Here is a 24,571-nt window from a genome sequence, read left to right on the forward strand (position 1 = left end):
ATATACAGAGTAATTCGGATTAACTTCGTTGTCTGGAAATGGCATGCATCCAAAATTGCTTAGCGGCGATAAATCGCATGCACTTCTGCACCTAAGAAAATATCTGTCGCATGCACTTCGATTAACTCACGATATGGCAATGAGTACGAAAAGGCCATCACACAATCAACCAAACACGAAGGCGATGAGTAGGAAAAGCCCACCACACGATCAGTCAAACACGAACAATCGGTGACTTAATTTCCACGATCATTGCTGGCATGGTTCATCAGTACTTCCATTACAATCAAGCGAAAGCTGCGAACGAGACCGACTTGGACTAGCATGCAGGCTGCTCTGACGGGGTTACATTATTTAGAAGCCAATGCGTAAACATGCATGCATGGCCGAATTAAGCTGCGGACGAGTGACGAGAAGCTCCACTGACTGATTGACTGACTGACGGAAGACGGGAAGAGCGCTCCCAGTCTCCGGCTACTTTCCTCCGGCGCCGTGGAGGCCCTGGAAGTAGCCCTGCGGGTTGGACTCGAACCCGGGACGGGAGATGTAGGCGCCGTCGCCGCCGGGCGCCTTCATCATGCCGCCGCTGCCACCGCCAGTGCCGGACGACTTCCCGGCGCCCCCGCTGCCGCCTGACCCCTTCGCTCCGCCTCCGCCTCCGCCTCCCTTTGCTCCTCCTCCTCCCCCTCCGACGCTCCTGCCGCCTCCACCTCCACCGCCACCGCCTCCTCCTCCCCCTTTGCCGCCACCTCCACCGCCGCCCTTGCCACCCATGTCTCTCGCCTTGATCGGTCTAAGCAGAAGCTTCTCTTGGCTGGACTAGACTGTGGTGTTGCGTAGAGAATGAGTGCCGTGCTGCCCTTTTATAAAGGTTTCAGAGGTGAGAGCTCGCCGGGAAGCGGGAACAATCAAAGACTGCAGCGAGCGTGTGCATGCATGGCGCCGCCCGCGCCGCCCGTTGGACCCCTGCATGCCAATGGTTGCAGTCTGTAGACATTCCCGACAAGGAAGAATTACTCCGGCCAAGCTCGGATGAGCTCTCACCTAGCAATCTGCGCGCATTCGTATCCGTGAGATTTTAAGCTCGAGTTTGACTCTCTTCAGAATCCGCTGGTCTTTTTGACTGTGGAGGAGTACTTTGACCATTTCCGGGAGCCTCGGTCCAGCCCAGGCTGCAGCCCACCCACGTTGTGATGCAAGGCTTCTGAACGAACCCGTCAGCTAGCACATGGCAGATTGGGCCGGCCCACTTCAACGTCTATCTTTAAGTGAAGTTCTCCCCAAATCACTAGTTTTTTTTTCTTTTGGCGAATGACCCGAAATCACTAGTTGGCTGTGGACTTGCCTAAAAAAACTAGTTGACCGTGGACAACTGTGCTTCGCAGAAAAAAAATGTGTTTTTGTGGAAGTACTTTTTTTTCGAGAAGCACTGGCAAAAGAAAATTTGCTCCAAAACATAGGAAAAATTAGATAAAAATTAAGAAGCCAAAAAACCAAAAAGAAACAATCTAAAACTAAAAAAACACATACAGGAAAATAAAAAGATCCACATCCAGAGAAAGCGCCTAGCACGCAATACATGATGATGGTTAGGCATGCCACTTGACGCGATTGCATGCCAAAAAAATGACCCTTGCGGGAGTCGCACAATGAGTAACCCTTGAAAGTCGCTCCTAACTGCGGGGAGGTAGTACTTTGACCATTTCCGAGAGCTGCAAGATGCCGCCCCATGTTGTGATGCAAGTGAACGAGCCCGCCAACCCATAGATGGCAGCTTGGCTTCTATCACTAAGAGCATCTTCAGCCGTTGGCCCTTTAGGAGGCGTTAAAAATCGCCCCCTGGAAACGAGCCGGCGCTAACCGCGTGTTGGGGGCGTGATGCTCTCTAGCCGCCGTGCCCACGTTTTTTTTTTCAAAAACAAAATCTGACACAAACAAGGCGCAAATTCAATCAAACTTGACGAGTTCATAACATTTTTTAAATATTTTACAAAAGAAGAAAAAAACACTACTATACCCGCCGTCGCCCTCGCTGTTCCTCGCCGCCCGCGAAGCTCTACACGACGAGGAGCCTGTTGAACTTCGTGTAGTCGTCGTCATCGTCGCCTCCTCCGCGGCCGCCGTCCCTGCTGCTCCCCTGCCTAGGGTCGCGCGTCGGCGGGTTGGATGGTCCGGGGGCGTCCTCGTCGTCGTCGCTGACGAGGATCACGACGCCGTTCTCATCCTCGCGCCCACGCTGGCGGGCGTGTTGGTGAACGCAGTAATTTCAAAAAAATTCCTACACACACGCAGGATCATGGTGATGCATAGCAACGAGAGGGGAGAGTGTTGTCTATGTACCCTCGTAGACTGTAAGCGGAAGCGTTTATCAACGCGGTTGATGTAGTGGTACACCTTCACGATCCGTCCCGATCAAGTACCGAACGTACGGCACCTCCGCGTTCAGCATACGTTCAGCTCGATGACGTCCTCGCCTTCTCGATCCAGTAAGAGGGGCGAAGTAGTAGATGAGTTCTGGCAGCACGACGGGGTGGTGACGATGTTGGTGAAGAACAATCTCCGCAGGGCTTCGCCTAAGCACTACGAAAACTATGACGGAGGATAAACTAGAGGGGACGGGGTTGCCGGCACACGGCTTGGTGTTTCTTGATCTCTCTTGGGTGCTAGCCCTACCCCTCTATTTATATGTTGAGCCTTGGGGTCGAAACTTGGAGTAAAAGCCTCCACAAAGTCGGTTTCACCCAAAAGGTAAGAGTCCTTCTCGGACTCCAGGGCCAGACACCAGGGTTCCCGGCGTCTGGACCCAGACGCCAGGGACCCTGGCGTCTGGCCCCTGGACTCTGCAAAAACTTCCTTTTGCGTTTTCCAAAAACCTTGTGGGCTTTCCCCTTTGGCCCAAATAAAGTGTTCTCGTACCCAAACATTTTGGGAAACATCCGGAACTCCTTCCGGTGAATTCCGGAACCCTACCGGAGACCAAACACTATTATCCCATATATCAAACTTTATCTCCAGACCATTCCGGAGTTCCTCGTCATGTCCGCGATCTTATCCGAACTCCGAACAACATTCGGTTACCAACATACATAACTCATAAATACTATATCATCAACGAACGTTAAGCGTGCGGACCCTACGGGTTCAAGAACTATGTAGACATGACCGAGACACTTCTCTGGTAAATAACCAATAGCGGAACCTGGATGCCCATATTGGCTCCTACATATTCTACAAAGATCTTTATCGGTCAAACCGCATAACAACATATGTTGTTCCCTTTGTCATCGATATGTTACTTGCCCGAGATTCGATCGTCGGTATCTCAATACCTAGTTCAATCTCGTTACCGACAAGTCTCTTTACTCGTTTCGTAATGCATCATCCCGCAACTAACTCATTAGTTACATTGCTTGCAAGGCTTATAGTGATGTGCATTACCGAGAGGGACCAGAGATACCCCTCCGACAATCGGAGTGACAAATCCTAATCTCGATCTATGCCAACTCAACAAGTACCATCGGAGACACCTGTAGAGTACCTTTATAATCACCCGGTTACATTGTGACGTTTGGTAGCACACAAAGTGTTCCTCCGGTAATCGGGAGTTGCATAATCCCATAGTCATAGGAACATGTATAAGTCATGAAGAAAGCAGTAGAAGTAAACTAAAACGATCAAGTGCTAAGCTAATGGAATGGGTCAAGTCAATCACATCATTCTCTAATGATGTGATCCCGTTAATCAAATGACAACTCATGTCTATGGTTAGGAAACTTAACCATCTTTGATTCAACGAGCTAGTCAAATAGAGGCATACTAGTGACACTATGTTTGTCTATGTATTCACACATGTACTAAGTTTCCGGTTAATACAATTCTAGCATGAATAATAAACATTTATCATGAAATAAGGAAATAAATAATAACTTTATTATTGCCTCTAGGGCTTATTTTCTTCAGGGCGGCTATCTCCTCCAGGGCTCGGCGCTGCCGGACCATCTCGTCGCGGAGATAGTCGTCCCGTGCCCACTTTAGGGCCTCCTCGTCGAAGAAGCCGCGCCGGACTATGGCCTCGTACTCCACGGGGAGGTCGGGCTCCACCTTCGGCCCGACGAGCCGGGAAGAGGTGGGGGAGGGCTCGGTGATGCGGACGCCGGAGCTGCGGGTGCGCTGGCTGAGCGGCGCGTCCTGGGGCTCCGGCTTGACGGGGGAGGGAGGGAGAGCCGGACGAGCAGCCGGACGAGGAGGAGGACGCCGGGTCCATGCCTATCTACGTCCACGAGCTCCCACGTCGGCGGGAGAAGGAGGGGGGAGCGGGGTACTCCAGCCTGGGCGTGTTGCCGTCCTCGATGTACTTGAGGACGACCTCCAGCGTGCGGTCGGGCACACCCCACCATCGGCGGCGGCCGTCGGAGTTGAGCCTTCCGGAGGGCACGACGCCGTTGGTGGCCTCGAGCTGCTCGGTGTGGCAGCGCCGGAAGTACTGCTCCCACAGCGGGCTGTCGGGGACGTACCTCGAACCTTCCCTCGCCGCCTGCGGCAGAGAGGAACGAATGCGGGCGATCTCCACACGACGCGCCGCCCCGGTGGGCGGCGGTTGCACCAGGATGCCGCCGGCGCCGATCCTCCAAGCCCCGGGCACTCGCATGTCCGACGGGACCGGGTACTCGGCCTCATAGAGAAGCTGAGCTTCATCCTCGTGAAGGTGGAGGCGGCTGAAGCCGTTCGCCGCCACGCCGTCGCCTGGAAAGCGCTCGGCCATTGGGTGGACTGGAGACGGCGAAAAGAGAGGGAGGAAACGGGAGAGTCGAGGAACGGGGGCGTCGGCGGTGGAGAGGCTATGCGTCATCGGTGCGGGAGGGGTCGGCTTATATAGGCGGCGCTCGCGTGGCCGCCGTGTGTACGCGTGGCGGGTGAGAGGACGCGCGCCGTCCCGTCTTCACTGCGCCGCCCGTGAGTCATCAATGAAGGAGGCGGCAAGGCAGCGAGCAGCAGCTTTGGCATTGATTCCGCCGCGGGAACCGAGGCGATGAGGACGACGAAGCGACGAGAAGCGCCGAGTCGCTGCCAAGGAGGGCCCGCCAATTTTCGCGCCAAAAACAGTTCGGCCGGCGCCCCCCAGCGCGCCGGGTTCGGTCTGGGTCCGCCGGCGCCAATTTCAGCCCGCGCCGGCGAAAAAAGGGTCTTTGGAGGCGCGACTGGGCCGATTTTTCGGCGCCGGCGGCCGAAAAATTGCTTGGGGGCCTTGTTGGGGGCGCGGCTGGAGATGCTCTTGTTGGGGAACATAGTAATTTCAAAAAAATTCCTAGGCACATGCAAGATCATGGTGATGCACAGCAACAAGAGGGGAGAGTGTTGTCCACGTACCCTCGTAGACCAAAAGCGGAAGCGTTAGCACAACGCGGTTGATTTAGTCGTACGTCTTCACGATTCGACCGATCAAGTACCGAACGCACGGCACCTCCGAGTTCAGCACACGTTCAGCCCGGTGACGTCCCTCGAACGACGATCCAGCTGAGTGTTGAGGGAGAGTTTCGTCAACACGACGGCGTGGTGACGATGATGATGTTCTACCGACGCAGGGCTTCGCCTAAGCACCGCTACAGTATTATCGAGGTGGACTATGGTGGAGGGGGGCACCGCACATGGCTAAAAGATCAACTGATCAATTGTTGTGTCTAGGGTGCCCCTGCTCCCGTATATAAAGGAGCAAGGGGGGTGCGTCCGGCCAGGAGAGGGAGCGCGCCAGGAGGAGTCCTACTCCTACCGGGAGTAGGACTCCCTCCCTTTCCCTAGTTGGATTAGGACTTGGGGGGAAAGTGGAGGAGAAGAAGGAAAGGGGGGCACCGCCCCCCTCTCCTTGTCCTATTCGGACTAGGGGGAGGGGCGTGCGGCCCTTGCCCTGGCTGCCTCTCCTCTCTTCCACTAAGGCCCACTATGGCCCATTAACTTCTCGAGGGGTTCCGGTATCCTTCCGGTACTCCGGTAAAATCTCGATTACACCCAGAACACTTCCGATATCCAAACATAGGCTTCCAATATATCAATCTTCATGTCTCGACCATTTCGAGACTCCTCGTCATGTCCATGATCACATCCGGGACTCCGAACAACCTTCGGTACATCAAAACATATAAACTCATAATATAGCTGTCATCGAAACGTTAAGCGTGCGGACCCTACGGGTTCGAGAACTATGTAGACATGACCGAGACACGTCTCCGGTCAATGACCAATAGCGGAACCTGGATGCTCATATTGGCTCCCACATATTCTACGAAGATCTTTATTGTTCAGACCGCATAACAACATACGCTGTTCCCTTTTTCATCGGTATGTTACTTGCCCGAGATTCGATCGTCAGTATCTCAATACCTAGTTCAATCTAGTTACCGGCAAGTCTCTTTACTCGTTCCGTAATACATCATCCCGCAACAAACTCATTAGTTGCAATGCTTGCAAGGCTTAAGTGATGTGCATTACCGAGAGGGCCCATAGATACCTTTCCGACAATCAGGGTGACAAATCCTAATCTCGAAATACGCCAATCCAACAAGTACCTTCGGAGACACCTGTAGAGCACCTTTATAATCACCCAGTTACATTGTGATGTTTGGTAGCACACAAAGTGTTCCTTCGGTAAACGGGAGTTGCATAATCTCATAGTCATAGGAACATGTATAAGTTATGAAGAAAGCAATAGCAACATACTAAACGATTGGGTGCTAAGCTAACGGAATGGGTCAAGTCAATCACATCATTCTCCTAATGATATGACCCCGTTAATCAAATGACAACCCATGTCAATGGCTAGGAAACTTAACCATCTTTGATCAACGAGCTAGTCTAGTAGAGGCATACTAGTGACACTCTGTTTGTCTATGTATTCACACGTGTATTATGTTTCCGGTTAACACAATTCTAGCATGAATAATAAACATTTATCATGATATAAGGAAATAAATAATAACTTTATTATTGCCTCTAGGGCATATTTCCTTCAGTCTCCCACTTGGACTAGAGTCAATAATCTAGATTACACAGTAATGATTCTAACACCCATGGAGCCTTGGTGCTGATCATGTTTTGCTCGTGGAAGAGGCTTAGCCAACGGGTCTCCAACATTCAGATCCGTATGTATCTTGCAAATCTCTATGTCTCCCACCTGGACTAGATCCCGGATGGAATTGAAGCGTCTCTCGATGTGTTTGGTTCTCTTGTGAAATCTGGATTCCTTCGCCAAGGCAATTGCACCAGTATTGTCACAAAAGATTTTCATTGGACCCGATGCACTAGGTATGACACCTAGATCAGATATGAACTCCTTCATCCAGACTCCTTCATTTGCTGCTTCCGAAGCAGCTATGTACTCCGCTTCACACGTAGATCCCGCCACGACGCTTTGTTTAGAACTGCACCAACTGACAGCTCCACCGTTCAATGTAAACACGCATCCGGGTTTGCGATTTAGAATCGTCCGGATTAGTGTCAAAGCTTGCATCAACGTAACCATTTACGATGAGCTCTTTGTCACCTCCATAAACGAGAAACATATCCTTAGTCCTTTTCAGGTATTTCAGGATGTTCTTGACCGCTGTCCAGTGATCCACTCCTGGATTACTTTGGTACCTCCCTGCTAGACTTATAGCAAGGCACACATCAGGTCTGGTACACAGCATTGCATACATGATAGAGCCTATGGCTGAAGCATAGGGAACATCTTTCATTTTCTCTCTATCTTCTGGAGTGGTCGGGCATTGAGTCTTACTCAACTTCACACCTTGTAACACAGGCACGAACCCTTTCTTTGCTTGATCCATTTTGAACTTCTTCAAAACTTTGTCAAGGTATGTGCTTTGTGAAAGTCCAATTAAGCGTCTTGATCTATCTCTATAGATCTTGATGCCCAATATATAAGCAGCTTCACTGAGGTCTTTCATTGAAAAACTCTTATTCAAGTATGCCTTTATGTTATCCAGAAATTCTATATCATTTCCAATCAGCAATATGTCATCCACATATAATATTAGAAATTCTACAGAGCTCCCACTCACTTTCTTGTAAATACAGGCTTCTCCAAAAGTCTGTACAAAACCAAATTCTTTGATCATACTATCAAAGCGTTTATTCCAACTCCGAGAGGCTTGCACCAATCCATAAATGGATCGCTGTAGCTTGCACACTTTGTTAGCTCCCTTTGGATCGACAAAACCTTCCGATTGCATCATATACAACTCTTCTTCCAGAAATCCATTTAGGAATGCAGTTTTTACATCCATTTGCCAAATTTCATAATCATAAAATGCGGCAATTGCTAACATGATTCGGACAGACTTAAGCATCGCTACGATTGAGAAGGTCTCATCGTAGTCAATCCCTTGAACTTGTCGAAAACCTTTCGCAACAAGTCGAGCTTTATAGACAGTAACATTGCCGTCAGCGTCAGTCTTCTTCTTGAAGATCCATTTATTCTCAATTGCTTGCCGATCACCGGGCAAGTCAACCAAAGTCCACACTTTGTTCTCATACATGGATCCCATCTCAGATTTCATGGCCTCAAGCCATTTTGTGGAATCTGGGCTCACCATCTCTTCTTCATAGTTCGTAGGTTCGTCATGGTCTAGTAACATAACTTCCAGGACAGGATTACCGTACCACTCTGGTGCGGATCTTACTCTGGTTGACCTACGAGGTTCAGTAACAACTTGATCTGAAGTTTCATGATCATCATCATTAACTTCCTCACTAATTGGTGTAGGTGTCGCAAAAACCGGTTTCTGCGATGAACTACTTTCCAATAAGGGAGCAGGTACAGTTACCTCATCAAGTTCTACTTTCCTCCCACTCACTTCTTTCGAGAGAAACTCCTTCTCTAGAAAAACTCCAAATTTAGCAACAAAAAGTCTTGCCTTCGGATCTGTGATAGAAGGTGTACCCAACAGTCTCCTTTGGGTATCCTATGAAGACACATTTCTCCGATTTGGGTTCGAGCTTATCAGGTTGAAGCTTTTTCACATAAGCATTGCAGCCCCAAACTTTCAGAAACGACAACTTTGGTTTCTTGCCAAACCACAGTTCATAAGGCATCGTCTCAACGGATTTCGATGGTGCCCTATTTAACGTGAATGTGGTCATCTCTAAAGCATAACCCCAAAATGATAGCGGTAAATCAGTAAGAGACATCATAGATCGCACCATATCTAGTAAAGTACAATTACGACATTCGGACACACCATTACGCTGTGGTGTTCCGGGTGGCGTGAGTTGCGAAACTATTCCGCATTGTTTCAAATGAAGACCAAACTCATAACTCAAATATTCTCCTCCACGACCAGATCATAGAAACTTTATTTTCTTGTTACGATGATTTTCATCTTCACTCTGAAATTCTTTGAACTTTTCAAATGTTTCAGACTTATGTTTCATTAATTAGATATACCCATATCTGATTAAATCATCTGTGAAGGTAAGAAAATAATGATATCCGCCACGAGCCTCAACATTCATCGGACCACATACATCTGTATGTATGATTTCCAACAAATCTGTTGCTCTCTCCATAGTTCCGGAGAACGAGTTTTAGTCATCTTGCCCATGAGGCACGGTTCGCAAGTACCAAGTGATTCATAATCAAGTGGTTCCAAAAGTCCATCAGTATGGAGTTTCTTCATGCGCTTTACACCGATATATGACCTAAACGGCAGTGCCACAAATAAGTTGCAATATCATTATCAACTATGCATCTTTTGGCCTCAATATTATGAATATGTGTATCACTACTATCGAGATTCAACAAAAATAGAGCACTCTTCAAGGGTGCATGACCATAAAAGATATTACTCCTATAAATAGAACAACCATTATTCTCTGATTTAAATGAATAATCGTCTCGCATCAAACAAGATCCAGATATAATGTTCATGCTCAACGCTGGCACCAAATAACAATTATTTAGGTCTAATACTAATCCCGAAGGTAGATGTAGAGGTAGCGTGCCGACTGCGATCACATCGACTTTGGAACCATTTCCCACGCGCATCGTCACCTCGTCCTTAGCCAATCTTCGCTTAATCCGTAGCTCCTGTTTCGAGTTGCAAATAATAGCAACAGAACCGGTATCAAATACCCAGGTGCTACTGCCAGTATTAGTAAGGTACACATCAATAACATGTATATCACATATACCTTTGTTCACCTTGCCATCCTTCTTATCCGCCAAATACTTGGGGCAGTTCCGCTTCCAGTGACCAGTCTGCTTGCAGTAGAAGCACTCAGTCTCAGGCTTAGGTCCAGACTTGGGCTTCTTCTCCTGGGCAGCAACTTGCTTCTGTTCTTCTTGAAGTTCCCCTTCTTCTCCCCTTTGCCCTTTTTCTTGAAACTGGTGGTCTTATTGACCATCAACACTTGATGCTCCTTTTTGATTTCTACCTTCGCAGCCTTTAGCATTGCGAAGAGCTCGGAAATCGTCTTATCCATCCCTTGCATGTTATAGTTCATCACGAAGCTCTTTTAGCTTGGTGGCAGTGATTGAAGAATTTTTTCAATGACGCTATCATCCGGAAGATTAACTCCCAGTTGAATCAAGTGATTGCAGTACCCAGACATCTTGAGTATATGCTCACTGACAGAACTATTCTCCTCCATCTTGCAGCTATAGAACTTATTGGAGACTTCATATCTCTCAATCCGGGCATTTGCTTGAAATATTAACTTCAACTCTTGGAATATCTCATATGCTCCATGACGTTCAAAATGTCGTTGAAGTCCTGGTTCTAAGCCGTAAAGCATGGCACATTGAACTATCGAGTAGTCATCAGCTTTGCTCTGCCTGGCGTTCTTAACGTCGTCAGTTGCATCAGCAGCAGGCCTAGCACTTAGCGGTGCTTCCAGGACATAATTCTTCTAAGCATCAATGAGGATAATCCTCAAGTTACGGACCCAGTCCGTGTAATTGCTACCATCATCTTTCAATTTTGCTTTCTCAAGGAACGCATTAAAATTCAACGGAACAACAGCACGGGCCATCTATCTACAATCAACATAGACAAGCAAGATACTATCAGGTACTAAGTTCATGATAAATTTAAGTTCAATTAATCATATTACTTAAGAACTCCCACTTAGATAGACATCCCTCTAATCCTCTAAGTGATCACGTGATCCATATCAACTAAACCATGTCCGATCATCACGTGAGATGGAGTAGTTTCAACGGTGAACATCACTATGTTGATCATATCTACTATATGATTCACGCTCGACCTTTCTGTCTCCGTGTTCCGAGGCCATATCTGTTATATGCTAGGCTCATCAAGTTTAACCTGAGTATTCCGCGTGTGCAACTGTTTTGCACCCGTTGTATTTGAACGTAGAGCCTATCACACCCGATCATCACGTGGTGTCTCAGCACGAAGAACATTCGCAACGGTGCATACTCAGGGAGAACACTTATACTTTGATAATTTAGTGAGGGATCATCTTATAATGCTACCGTCAATCAAAGCAAGATAAGATGCATAAAAGATGAACATCACATGCAATCAATATAAGTGATATGATATGGCCATCATCATCTTGTGCTTGTGATCTCCATCTCCGAAGCACCGTCATGACCACCATCGTCACCGGCGCGACACCTTGATCTCCATCGTAGCATCGTTGTCGTCTCGCCAATCTTATGCTTCTACGACTATCGCTACCGCTTAGTGATAAAGTAAAGCATTACAGGGCGATTGCATTGCATACAATAAAGCGACAACCATATGGCTCATGCCAGTTGCCGATAACTCGGTTACAAAACATGATCATCTCATACAATAAAATTTAGCATCATGTCTTGACCATATCACATCACATCATGCCCTGCAAAAACAAGTTGGACGTCCTCTACTTTGTTGTTGTAAATTTTACGTGGCTGCTACGGGCTTAGCAAGAACCGTTCTTACCTACGCATCAAAACCACAACGATAGTTTGTCAAGTTGATGTTGTTTTAACCTTCGCAAGGACCGGGCGTAGCCACACTCAGTTCAACTAAAGTTGGAGAAACTGTCACCCGCAAGCCACCTATGTGCAAAGCACGTCGGGAGAACCGGTCTCGGGTAAGCGTACGCGTAATGTCGGTCCGGGCCGCTTCGTCCAACAATACCGCCGAACCAAAGTATGACATGCTGGTAAGCAGTATGACTTATATCGCCCACAACTCACTTGTGTTCTACTCATGCATATAACATCAACATATAAAACCTAGGCTCGGATGCCACTGTTGGGGAACGTAGTAATTTCAAAAAATTTCCTACGCACACGCAAGATCATGGTGATGCATAGCAACGAGAGGGGAGAGTACGATCTACGTACCCTTGTAGATCGACAACGGAAGCGTTTGGTTGATGTAGTACACGTAATGTCGGTCCGGGCCGCTTCATCCAACAATACCGCCGAACCAAAGTATGACATGCTGTTAAGCAGTATGACTTATATCGCCCACAACTCACTTGTGTTCTACTCGTGCATATGACATCTACGCATAAAATCAGGCTCGGATGCCACTGTTGGGGAACGTAGTAATTTCAAAAAAATTCCTACTCACACGCAAGATCATGGTGATGCACAGCAACAAGAGGGGAGAGTGTTGTCCACGTACCCTCGTAGACCGAAAGAGGAAGCGTTAGCACAACACGGTTGATGTAGTCGTACGTCTTCATGATCCGACCGATCAAGTACCGAACGCACGACACCTCCTAGTTCAGCACACGTTCAGCCCGATGACGTCCCTCGAACTCTGATCCAGCCGAGTGTTGAGGGAGAGTTTTGTCAGCACGACGGCATTGTGACGATGATGATGTTCTACCGACGCAGGGCTTCGCCTAAGCACTGCTATAGTATTATCGAGGTGGACTATGGTGGAGGGGGGCACCGCACACGGCTAAAAGATCAACTGATCAATTGTTGTGTCTAGGGTGCCCCCTGCCCCCGTATATAAAGGAGCAAGGGGGGGGGTGCGGCCGGCCAGGAGAGGGAGCGCGCCAGGAGGAGTCCTACTCCTACCGGGAGTAGGACTCCCTCCCTTTTCCTAGTTGGATTAGGACTTGGGGGGAAAGTGGAGGAGAAGAAGGAAAGGGGGGGTGCCGCCCCCTCTCCTTGTCCTATTCGGACTAGGGGGGAGGGGTGCGCGGCCCTTGCCCTGTCCGCCTCTCCTCTCTTCCACTAAGGCCCACTATGGCCCATTAACTTCCCGGGGGGTTCCGGTAACCTCCCGGTACTCCGGTAAAATCCCGGTTTCACCCAGAACACTTCCGATATCCAAACATAGGCTTCTAATATATCAATATTCATGTCTCGACCATTTCGAGACTCCTCGTCATGTCCGTGATCACATACGGGACTCCGAACAACCTTCGGTACATCAAAACATATAAACTCATAATATAACTATCATCGAAACGTTAAGCGTGTGGACCCTACGGGTTCGAGAACTATGTAGACATGACCGAGACACGTCTCTGGTCAATAACCAATAGCGGAACCTGGATGCTCATATTGGCTCCTACATATTCTACGAAGATCTTTATCTGTCAGACCGCATAACAACATACGTTATTCCCTTTGTCATCGGTATGTTACTTGCCCGAGATTCGATCGTCGGTATCTCAATACCTAGTTCAATCTCGTTACCGGCAAGTCTCTTTACTCGTTCCGTAATACATCATCCCGCAACTAACTCATTAGTTGCAATGCTTGCAAGGCTTAAGTGATGTGCATTACCGAGAGGGCCCAGAGATACCTCTCCGACAATCGGAGTGACAAATCCTAATCTCGAAATACGTCAACCCAACATGTACCTTTGGAGACACCTGTAGAGCTCCTTTATAATCACCCAGTTACGTTGTGACGTTTGGTAGCACACAAAGTGTTTCTCCGGCAAACGGGAGTTGCATAATCTCATAGTCATAGGAACATGTATAAGTTATGAAGAAAGCAATAGCAACATACTAAACGATCGGGTGCTAAGCTAATGGAATGGGTCATGCCAATCAGATCATTCATCTAATGATGTGATCCTGTTAATCAAATGACAACTCTTTGTCCATGGTTAGGAAACATAACCATCTTTGATTAACAAGCTAGTCTAGTAGAGGCATACTAGTGACACTCTGTTTGTCTATGTATTCACACATGTATTATGTTTCCGGTTAATACAATTCTAGCATGAATAATAAACTTTTATCATGATATATAAGGAAATAAATAATAACTTTATTATTGCCTCTAGGGCATATTTCCTTCACTTATATCATGATAAATGTTTATTATTCATGTTAGAATTGTATTAACCAGAAACTTGATACATGTGTGGATACATAGACATAACACCGTGTCCCTACTAAGCCTCTACTAGACTAGCTCGTTATCAAAGATGGTTAAGTTTCCTAACCATAGACATGTGTTGTCATTTGATGAACGGGATCACACCATTAGGAGAATGATGTGATGGACAAGACCCATCTGTTAGCTTAGCATGTTGATCGTTCAGTTTTATTGCTATTGCTTTCTTCATGTCAATACATATTCCTTCGACTATGAGATTATGCAACTCCCCGATACCGAAGGAATACCTTGTGTGCTATCAAATGTCACAACATAATTGGGTGATTATAAAGATGCTCTACAGGTATCTCCGAAGGTGTTTGTTGGGTTGGCATAGATCGAGATTAGGATTTGTCACTCCGAGTATCGGAGAGGTATCTCTGGGCTCTCTCAGTAATGCACATCATAAGAAGCCTTGCAAGCAATGTGACTAATTAGTTAGTTGCGGGATGATGTATTACGAAACGAGTAAAGAGACTTGCCGGTAATGATATCGAACTAGGTATGAAGATACCAACGATCGAATCTCGGGCAAGTAACATACCGATGACAAAGGGAATAATGTATTGTTATAATTACGGTTCAACCGATAAAGATCTTCATAGAATATGTGGGAACCAATATGAGCATCCAGGTTCCGCTGTTGGTTATTGGCCGGAGAGGTGTCTCGGTCATCTCTACATAGTTCTCGAACCTATAGGGTCCGCACGCTTAACGTTCGATGACGATTTTGTATTATATGAGTTATGTGATTTGGTGACCGAATGTTGTTCGGAGTCCCGGATGAGATCACGGACATGACAAGGAGTCTCGAATTGGTCGAGAGGTAAAGATTGATATATAGGACGATGATATTCACACACCGGAAGTGTTCCGGGGGTACCGGGTGCATATCGGGTCACTCAAAGGGGTTCAGGGCATCCCCCTGGCAACTACATGGGCCTTAATGTGCCAAGAGGGGGACAGACTATCCCCCTAAGGGGCTGGTGCGCCCCATGTAGGCCAAAATAAGGGGAGAGGAAAGAGGAGAAGGGAGAAACGAAGGGAAGGGATTCGGCCTCCCCCTTCCTTCCCTCATCCCTCCTCCTTCCTTCCCCCTCCGGATGGATATGGAAGGGGGAGGCCGAATTGGGAGGCGCCCAAGTAGGATTCCTCCTACTTTGGGGTGCCCCCTTGGCTGCCTCTCCTCCCCTCCAACCTATATATATGAGGGGGGCATCGCTATAACACACAAGAACGATTGTTGGCCGTGTGCGGCGCCCCCTCCATAGTTTACATCTCCGGTCATATTTGTCGTAGTGCTTAGGCAAAGTCCTACGCGGATCACTTCACCATCACCGTCACTACGCTGTTGTGCTGACGAAACTCTCCCTCAACACTTTGCTGGATCAAGAGTTCGAGGGACCTCATCGAGCTGAACGTGTGCAGAACTCGGAGGTGTCGTACGTCCGGTGCTTGATCGGTCAGAACGAGAAGAAGTTTGAATACATCAACCGCATTGTCAAACGCTTCCGCTTTCGGTCTACGAGGGTACGTGGACACATCTCCCCCTCTCGTTGCTATGCATCTCATAGATAGATCTTGCATGAGCATAGGAAATTTTGTTGAAATTGCATGCTACGTTCCCAACAGTTTTGTCAACCAATTCTGCTGCCACAGGTGAGGACGACGGAGCATGAGGTTGATGCCAGATCTTCACCGCATGTGTGACAGTGGCCTTCGTCGTTCTAAGCCTTTGGTGGCAACTGTCACTTTTTGGGACTTGACGGCCTGCTTGTGCAGGATGATCTTCACTCATGTGGCATCTCACGTCAAGATCGTGCTACACATGTAGCTGTTGGGATCGTGAAAAATGATGGCGGTGGCACACGATGACTTCGCTTTGGTGATGCTTCTCAAGTAACTGGTCTCGATCTCTGGGATGAAAACCTAGGACCTGGCCTTTGGTGGTTTGATCCGGCGATGGCGGCGTTTGAACATCATTCCCTTTCTGAAGGCGTTGTTGCTGGAGAATCTTTATCATAGTTGTTGTTGTAGTTTGTAGATTGTTGTTTTGATTGCTTTGTTTCTTTTTCTCCGCCTAGGCATAACTTCAGTTTCGTATGACTTTGCTTTTTTGCTTGCGTGATTTTTATGTATGTCTGTCGGTATTGATTATATGGATTTTAGTGATGCAAAAAAAAAATGTGTACTCATTGTGTTTTGTAAATTCTTTATGTTACTTCCTTCGTCCTATAATATAAGACACTTTTTGACACTAATGTGGTATCAAAAACGTCGTACATTATGAATAGAGGGAGTACAATTTTTAGCTAGTAAATTCGTCCTTCGTCGAAAGAGGAGGACTTGTGAGGATCAGTACCGGGGGCGTGTGGTGCGTGTGCCCTGAGCCGGTGACTCGCGTGAGGATGAAGAGTCGTACACGCCCGTACAAACTGAAATGCCGTGCGTACAGGCACCGCAACTATCGGATCACAGCCTCGCTTCCGTCCGTCCATCGGCCGGTGCCTGCCGGCGGTCGGTGGCCGGAAGATATCCCGGCAGCTTCCTACGCCACAGAATAATAGATCGTCGTCCAATAATACGTGTGGCTACACATTCCCTGCACTATACTACTAGTGGGCATGGATTTACATGTTCGTTTCTGGGATCAGGGACCAGAGGACAGAATGCTCCCAGCGTAGCTAGACAACGCCACCACATGTCCACTTGACACCGACGTGGCCAGCAGTACTCTCTCCCGTAGTCTTCTCCGCGTAATCGACTAATCATACGTGCTGATCACCGTATTCGGCGGCAGAAACGCACGCGGTGCAGATGGCGGAGCGCATCAGCGAGGCAAGTTGCAGCAAGGTCAGAATGATCTGCAGCTGGTGAGCTAATGGAAAAACGGCCATGGAATCACGCACGGCATATCAAACGGACACGCGAGATGCTAGTCAGAAGGGCGCTATTCTGAAGGTTGGTCAACCATATGATACAATTTCATCACGGCCATGTGTATCACAATTTAAAAAACCTGCCTCCCGTCCGCGAGGTCCTCCATGTTTTTCTTCTTCTTCTTCTTTCTTCTTCTTCTTCTTCTTCTTCTCCTCCTTTCTTTGCGGCACCGACGCCCCCCCATGTCTGTGCACCCCAGTCCCCAGCTTGCGTTTTCCAGGTTAATTTAATGTCGTTTTCCGTTGAATTCTTTGGCGATTCTTTGCTTGCCATGCCGGGAGACAGCAAAAAGATGAGGGTGCGAGTCATTGTATATCCAGGCAGAGATTCAAAGTTCCCAGTTATTATCTTCTCCAAGATGATCTCGGGGAAATAATGCAGAATCACAGAGTTGCCGTGGGCACGATGGTTCATAGTTGACGAAAAAGAGTTTCTCTCCGCTTTATATTAATATATACTAAAGCAACTCGATGGTTCATAGTTAAACTTAATTAAGCGTGATTCGGAACGAGCAATCGATCCACTAGTAGACTTTTATTTTATTTACGTAAAAAAGCGCACAGTTCCAGCCTCCGGGAGCAGAAAAGAAATGGAAAAGGCGAACGGGATGGTAATAAAGTAGTTGCAACCTGGACTGGGCAATCTCCCCTGCCATTCTGCTGTTGCGTTCGCGCTGCGATTCCTCCCATGTGCCCCAAACAATTCCGTTTGCTGGAGCAGCACGAAATGCCAAGCCCGTAGATCTGGCGACCAGCACCACGTACCACCAGTACCACGCTTACTTGCAAGGCATGTAAAATCGGTCTGGCCACTGAGTGAGTTCGCCATTAAAATCTCAGCTGACGTCCATTGACCTACCAACATAAATGTATCGGGTTTGCAGCTCGATCGCGATCGCGATCACGACGACGACGACGACGAGAAGCGAGCTCCGGCTGAGATCTTGTTGCCCGTGAACGAAATCCGAGCGGAGGCTTCGGAAAGTCCAAAGGCGCGCAAAGCAAGCAAGCGTTGGCTCAGTTCTCGTGGGACGAAAGGAAAAGGGAAAGCGGAGGGAGGCGCGCGCGCGAGGAAACGTGGTTTCCATGAAGTGCCAGCGATTGTAATCGTTCTACCGACCAGCGGAGCGAGCTCGAATAAACTAATGGCGATCGCTTTCCAAATCATCGTCTAGTTAGTGGTACTAAGTTGTATCGTTCTCCCCGGCCACTACCGCCGCGCTGTGATGTGCCCGTGCCCGCGCCTATCTATTTGTCCATTATCGTATCGTATCCATTTCTTAATTCCTCTCCTCCCCCCGACTTAACTAATCATCGCCGGCAGGGCCTGCCATTGATCTGCTACTTGAGGAATGCGTTGCGATTGTGGATGCTACTTGTAGCGCCACAAGGAGGGGATAGGAGCTCTGTGGCTCTCTCTGCTTTCTGAGGTCGTGCCGAGATGAAGGTCCCTCTCCCTGTCAGGAGCAAGAGCTTCAAGAAGAGCAGGGGAGCCTCATGCAGCCTCCCCCTCCTGCTGCTCATCGGGGCCGTCCAGTTCTTGGTGATCGGTACGTGTTCTTCTTCGATGCGTTGCATTGCATTCCATCTGTTTTGATTCATGGACTCATTCATTGGTCGCATCCGAATGCGTGTTCATCGGTTCTTGTGGTGGAAATGGAGATTTGACATTGAGGTTTGATTCAATCTGCAGGCAAGCCTTTTCCGTCGCTCTTGATGGATAGCAGCAGGAGGAGAGCCTTCTTCAATCTCGCAGGTAGGGATCTTCTGCTACAATGTGGATGATCGGTTAGTTCATCCGGGGAAAGAAAAGAAGCTCTTGATTAAAATTTGCAATGTGGATTTCTGTGTTGTGTAAATAATGCAGAGGAGGAGTTCATCCCGGAGCCTCAGGTGAGCTGCGACTTCAATGACACGAGATCCGACTACTGCGAGATGGCCGGCGCCATCCGCGTCCGCGGGAGCACGTCGGAGGTGTTCGTCATGACCCCTCGCCGCGGCACCACCGCCGGGGACGTCGTCGGCCACAACGCGACGTGGATCGCCCCCAACGCCACGAGCTGGAAGATGCAGCCGTACACGCGCAAGGGGGAGGCCCGCATCATGAACGGCATCACGGCGGTGACGGTGCGGCTGGCGGACGCCGACGAGGCCCCCGCGTGCGAGGTGATGCACGACGTGCCGGCCGTGGTGTACTCCAACGGCGGCTACTGCGGCAACTACTACCACGACTTCAACGACAACATCATCCCGCTCTTCATCACCACGCGCCACCTGGGCGGCGAGGTGCAGCTGCTGGTGAAGCAGAAGCAGGCGTGGTGGTTCCGCAAGTACGGCGAGATCGTGGACGGGCTGACGCGGCACGAGGCGCTGGATCTCGACGGCGACGCGCGCGTGCACTGCTACCGGCGGGCCTTCGTGGGGCTGCGCAGCCACAAGGACCTGAGCATCGACCCGCGCCGCGCGCCCAACAACGTGTCCATGGTGGACTTCAAGCGCTTCCTCATGTGGCGCTACGCGCTGCCGCGGGAGCACGCGATCCGGACGGACGACGAGGTGGTCGGCGGGCGGAGGCCGCGGCTGCTGATCATCACGCGGCGGTCGCGGCGGCGGTTCATGAACCTGGAGGAGATCGTGGCCGCGGCGGAGGAGCTCGGCTTCGAGGTGACGGCGTCGGACCTGATGTCGCCGCCCAAGAAGCAGGGCGGCGAGGCGGCGGCGGCCGTGGTGGGCGACGGCGGGCAGGCGCGGATGGCGGACGCGTCGGCGACGGCGAACGCGTTCGACGTGATGCTGGCGGTGCACGGGTCCGGGCTGACGAACCTGCTGTTCCTGCCGATGAACGCGGTGGTGGTCCAGGTGGTGCCGCTGGGGCGGATGGAGGGCCTGGCCATGGACGAGTACGGCGTGCCGCCGCGGGACATGAACATGCGCTACATCCAGTACAACATCACGGCGGAGGAGAGCACGCTGTCGGAGCTCTACCCGCGCGGCCACCCGGTGTTCCTCGACCCCGGCCCCATCCACAAGCAGAGCTGGTCGCTCGTCAAGGACATCTACCTCGGCAAGCAGGACGTGCGCCTCGACATGGCCCGCTTCCGGCCCGTGCTCCAGAAGGCGCTCGACCTCCTCCGGTGACACGCGCACTGACACGTCACACGCCGGCGCCGGCGCCGACGACACATACATACACATCATGTTAATCAGACCAACTTTTTCTCCCCTTCTTCTTCTCGTTCTTTGTCGACATGAAATCAAAGGTGTACACAAATTGATTCTAGTTTTTTGGCCGGTGCATGGACGACAGGGTGGCGACGTTTTTGTTGTATGATGATTGATTGTAGTCGAGTCGTTTTCCCGGAGCCGTGACGGGCGTACGTGTCTGGCAAGGCAGCTAAGCGCCAACAACAAGAGGAAGAAAACAACGTCATGTGAGGCATCAAAAATGGTTTTCTTTAGATGGACCGACACGGCGAGGGTGGGGAATGGAGCATCAACCCTCGTGCCCCAATCGGGCTGCGCCAAAAAGATTCCACAGGTGTTATGTTGGTCGGCGAGCAATGTTGGAGCACCTACCGGACGGACGTGCCTACATACGCCGCCCGCGCAGGGTGCGTCCCGCGGCCGATGGTGATTTTTCTTCCACGACAGCGATGGATCTCTTTTTTTCCGGCGAGCATCGACCCGACTTTGGTCATTTTTAGTTTCAAAGGGTAAGGGTGCTGGTCGGTCAAGACGTTCTGGGAGACTTTATGGGAGACCGAACATCAATCACGTAGGACTCCGACACCCCCGTCTCATTGAATTCCTCCTTTCGGTCTACTTTTTACTTGCACTCCACCCCCCTCCCCCTTCTTCTCTCATTTCTTTCATCTGCACCCTCCTGTCCCACGCCGTCGTTGTACCTCTCCGGACGCCATTAGGAATCCTCGGACGTCCGCAGACCCCGCCCACGCGACTGCCTGCTTTGTACCACACCCCTGTCCACCCAGGAATCCCTCTGTAGCTAGGTACCCTCCGCACCCCCTTACTGATGACGTCTATGACAGACACCGCACCCGGCAGGTGTTCGGTCAAGTGCCATTGATCCTCTTTTTTGAACTTGTTTTTTTAGAGAAGCACGATGACGGGATACTAGGTGTTCAAAAATGAGTTGTTCTGCGATGCGTGGTTGGTTGTTTATGAGGACTTTGTAGGCATAAGCAAGGGCCCGATCTTTTGGCACAACTTGCATGCTTTGTTTCATGGGTGAAAGAACTTGTCGCCCTTCAAAATGCACGACATCGATGCACGTAATATGAAGTCGCTAACGCATCGGGGGTACACATCTGCAACTCCATCATGAAGTTTTGAAGTGCGATTCACCAAATGAAGACTAGGTAGCCATTGGGCTCGTCAACCATGAAGATCGTAAATGTTGCTTCTTGTTTGCTCTACATGTTGGTTAATTAATTCATTCACTCAATAATGGTGTACATGTTCTATAGCATGCACACATTGTCATGATGTATTACAGGGCCGAGGGTAGGCCATTCACACACTCATTGTTGGATGAAGCTCAAGGGGCAGTTTGTGTGGGACAATATGTGTCAGTCCTGACTCTAGTATCGTCGAATTTGGAATAGATGATTTCGTAAAACTTGTTGAACATCCAATTATCTTTTTTTAGGCAATCTCGCGAAGCTTTTATTTCAAACCGTCACAATGTTTACAAGGACGAAAGGAATTCCCTCTGGCTGGCCTAGCCAAACATGACGACCAGGCCCTAACTTTAAAGCATGCTTCGCTAAATTGTGAGCCTCCTTATTGGAGCTCCTATGCTCATGAACTATATTACATAAAGTAAAAGGCGTAGCCGTCATCTTGATCTCTTCGATGATAGCTCTGTATGCTGATCCACTCCCCTTCTTGATTTCTGACACAACACCTTGGCAATCTGAAGCGAGATGTAAACGGTTCAAATTCAGATCCTGGGCTAGAGCCAAACCTTCCCTGATAGCTAGCGCTTCAAGGGTAGCAGCATCATTTTGATTTCTGAAAACATAGGCCGACGCTCCAAGGAAAATGCCTTCGCTGTTTCTGCAGATTGTACCCACCGTTCCATGGTTTCCTCCCCTGCTCACTGCTGCATCAACATTTAGTTTCATAGAATTCTCGGGCGGTGCTAGCCAACCCGGCCGCCCAGCTACTGCACTCCCGTGGGGCTCATCCTTTTGCGATAGCTGATGAAGTTCTGCTAGATAAGAGTTAACGAAACCATGAACTGCATATGGGCTTTTGAATATATCTTCATATATTGCCTTGCGCCTTGCACCCCAGATGGCCCAAAGAGTTATTGCAAACCTGATAAATTCCTCCAGTTCCAAAGTTTTACCCATGACAAAAATCCAATCCTTAGCACAATCATGTTGGTTGATGCTCAGTTGATCCAGGATGGCTTCGGATGACAGCGCCCACGTGCTCCTTGACATAGGACAGTCCAACAAAGCATGTCTCCATGAGTCATGAACACCACACAAACTGCATGCTGCAGAAGTCGCCATGTTTCGCCTGTGCAACACTGCAGCCGATGTGATCGATTTCTTTGCCAATATCCACATGAAGACTCTGATCTTCGACGAAAACTGTACCTTCCACAACGATTTCCACTCAGCTCCTTCTGCTTCTACTCTTGATGTACCCCCGCGACCCTCTAGCCACGCCTCTCTGTTCAGCTTTGTGCGGGTGAGCATACGATAAGCTGAGCTGACAGAAAAGTGGCCCCGAGGCTCCTCACTCCAAGCCCAAAAATCAGAGATCTTACGAGTACATAAAGGTATCTTTACAATTGCTTCCGCATCGAACGATGTGAAGACAGCCCGCACCAGCTATTCTCTCCAAGTTGCTGTTGATAATTCTATGAGCTCTGAGACACGTCGAGGTGGATTCGGTACCAAAGAAGCAATCGGTCTCCTGAAACTCTCTCTTGGGATCCAATTATGATTCCATATATCTGTCTCTTCTCCGTCTCCTACGCGCCAAATAATTCCTTGAGAAACTACATCTCTTCCATCAAGTATCCCTCTCCATATTTGGGAGGGGTGAGAGCCTAATTCTGCATCCAAAAGGGATCGATCTGGGAAGTATATCGCCTTCAAAATCCTTGCACTCAAAGACTCCGGATCATCCATCCCCCTCCATGCTTGCCTAGCCAAGAGAGACAAGTTGAACAGTTCCAGATCACGAAATCCCATACCTCCCATATATTTTGGCATAGTCATTATATCCCATGCAACCCATGCTGGTTTCCTTCTGCCTCCTTTGCTTCCCCACCAAAACTGCCGAATTATGGTTGTAACACTATCACACAGCCCTCTTGGAAACCTGAAACAGGACATAGAATAGACCAGTATAGCCTGGGCCACCGCTTTTATTAGCACCTCCTTTCCAGCACACGACAGTAATTTGCCCATCCATCCTTTCACTTTCTCCCAAACTCTATCCCTCAGATTTTGAAAGTGCCGTTCTTTGAGTGTCCAACCTCAGTCGGCATACCCAGGTAACGATCACTGACAGACTCATTGTGCACCTGAAGTTTGTCCTTCACCCCGTCCCTTATTGTTTGAGGACAACCCTTACTAAAGAAGATGGATGGCTTTGCATTGTTTATTTTCTGTCCGGAAGCATTACAATAGGAAGTTAGTAGGTTTGATACCTTCTCTGCACCCTCCACACTAGCCTTGAAAAGCAACAGGCTGTCATCTGCAAATAGAAGATGGTTAACGGCTGGAGCCGTGGGTGCCACCTTGATACCTGCCAACAAGGATGACTGAGAACTGGATTTCAGGAGGCATGAAAGGCCCTCTGCTGCAATCAAGAAAAGGTAAGGGGAGATAGGATCTCCCTGCCGAAGCCCCCTAGATGGATGGAAATTCTCAAGTTTCTCGCCATTGAATAACACTGAAAAAGATACACCGGATACCATAGACATGACTGTGTCAATCCAAGCCTGAGCAAAACCCAGCTTTACCATGATGGCTCTCAATTAATCCCACTCCAGTCTGTCATAAGCTTTCATCATATCCAGTTTTAGAGCACAGAAACTATTATTTTTTGACTTTTTCCTCTTCATAAAATGCAAACACTCATGAGCACATATGATATTGTCTGTTATCAGTCTTCCTGGCACAAAGGCTGACTGTTCTTGTGATATGATATCTGGTAGAATTTGCTTCAATTTGTTGGCCACTACCTTTGATGTTATCTTGTACAAGACGTTGCATAAACT

At 49.0% G+C, this 24,571-nt stretch overlaps 2 protein-coding genes across 2 annotated transcripts; one reads left to right on the top strand and one right to left on the bottom strand.

The window, feature by feature from the left end:
* Positions 1 to 274: 274 nt before the first annotated feature.
* Positions 275 to 774, bottom strand: LOC125519137 (glycine-rich cell wall structural protein 2-like). The gene has a single exon (XM_048684016.1). It carries the CDS (start codon positions 772 to 774, stop codon positions 475 to 477), a length of 300 nt encoding a protein of 99 aa, XP_048539973.1. The 3' UTR covers positions 275 to 474.
* A 17,365-nt stretch (positions 775 to 18,139) lies between these two features.
* On the top strand, positions 18,140 to 20,601 carry LOC125521340 (beta-1,2-xylosyltransferase XYXT1-like). Its single transcript, XM_048686397.1, has 3 exons — positions 18,140 to 18,854; positions 18,998 to 19,060; positions 19,172 to 20,601. Exons 1-3 carry the CDS (start codon positions 18,746 to 18,748, stop codon positions 20,440 to 20,442), a joined length of 1,443 nt encoding a protein of 480 aa, XP_048542354.1. The 5' UTR covers positions 18,140 to 18,745; the 3' UTR covers positions 20,443 to 20,601.
* The last annotated feature ends 3,970 nt before the right edge of the window (positions 20,602 to 24,571 follow it).

This window comes from Triticum urartu, chromosome 7, assembly GCF_003073215.2.
Source record: "Triticum urartu cultivar G1812 chromosome 7, Tu2.1, whole genome shotgun sequence".
Classification (NCBI taxonomy): domain Eukaryota; kingdom Viridiplantae; phylum Streptophyta; class Magnoliopsida; order Poales; family Poaceae; genus Triticum; species Triticum urartu.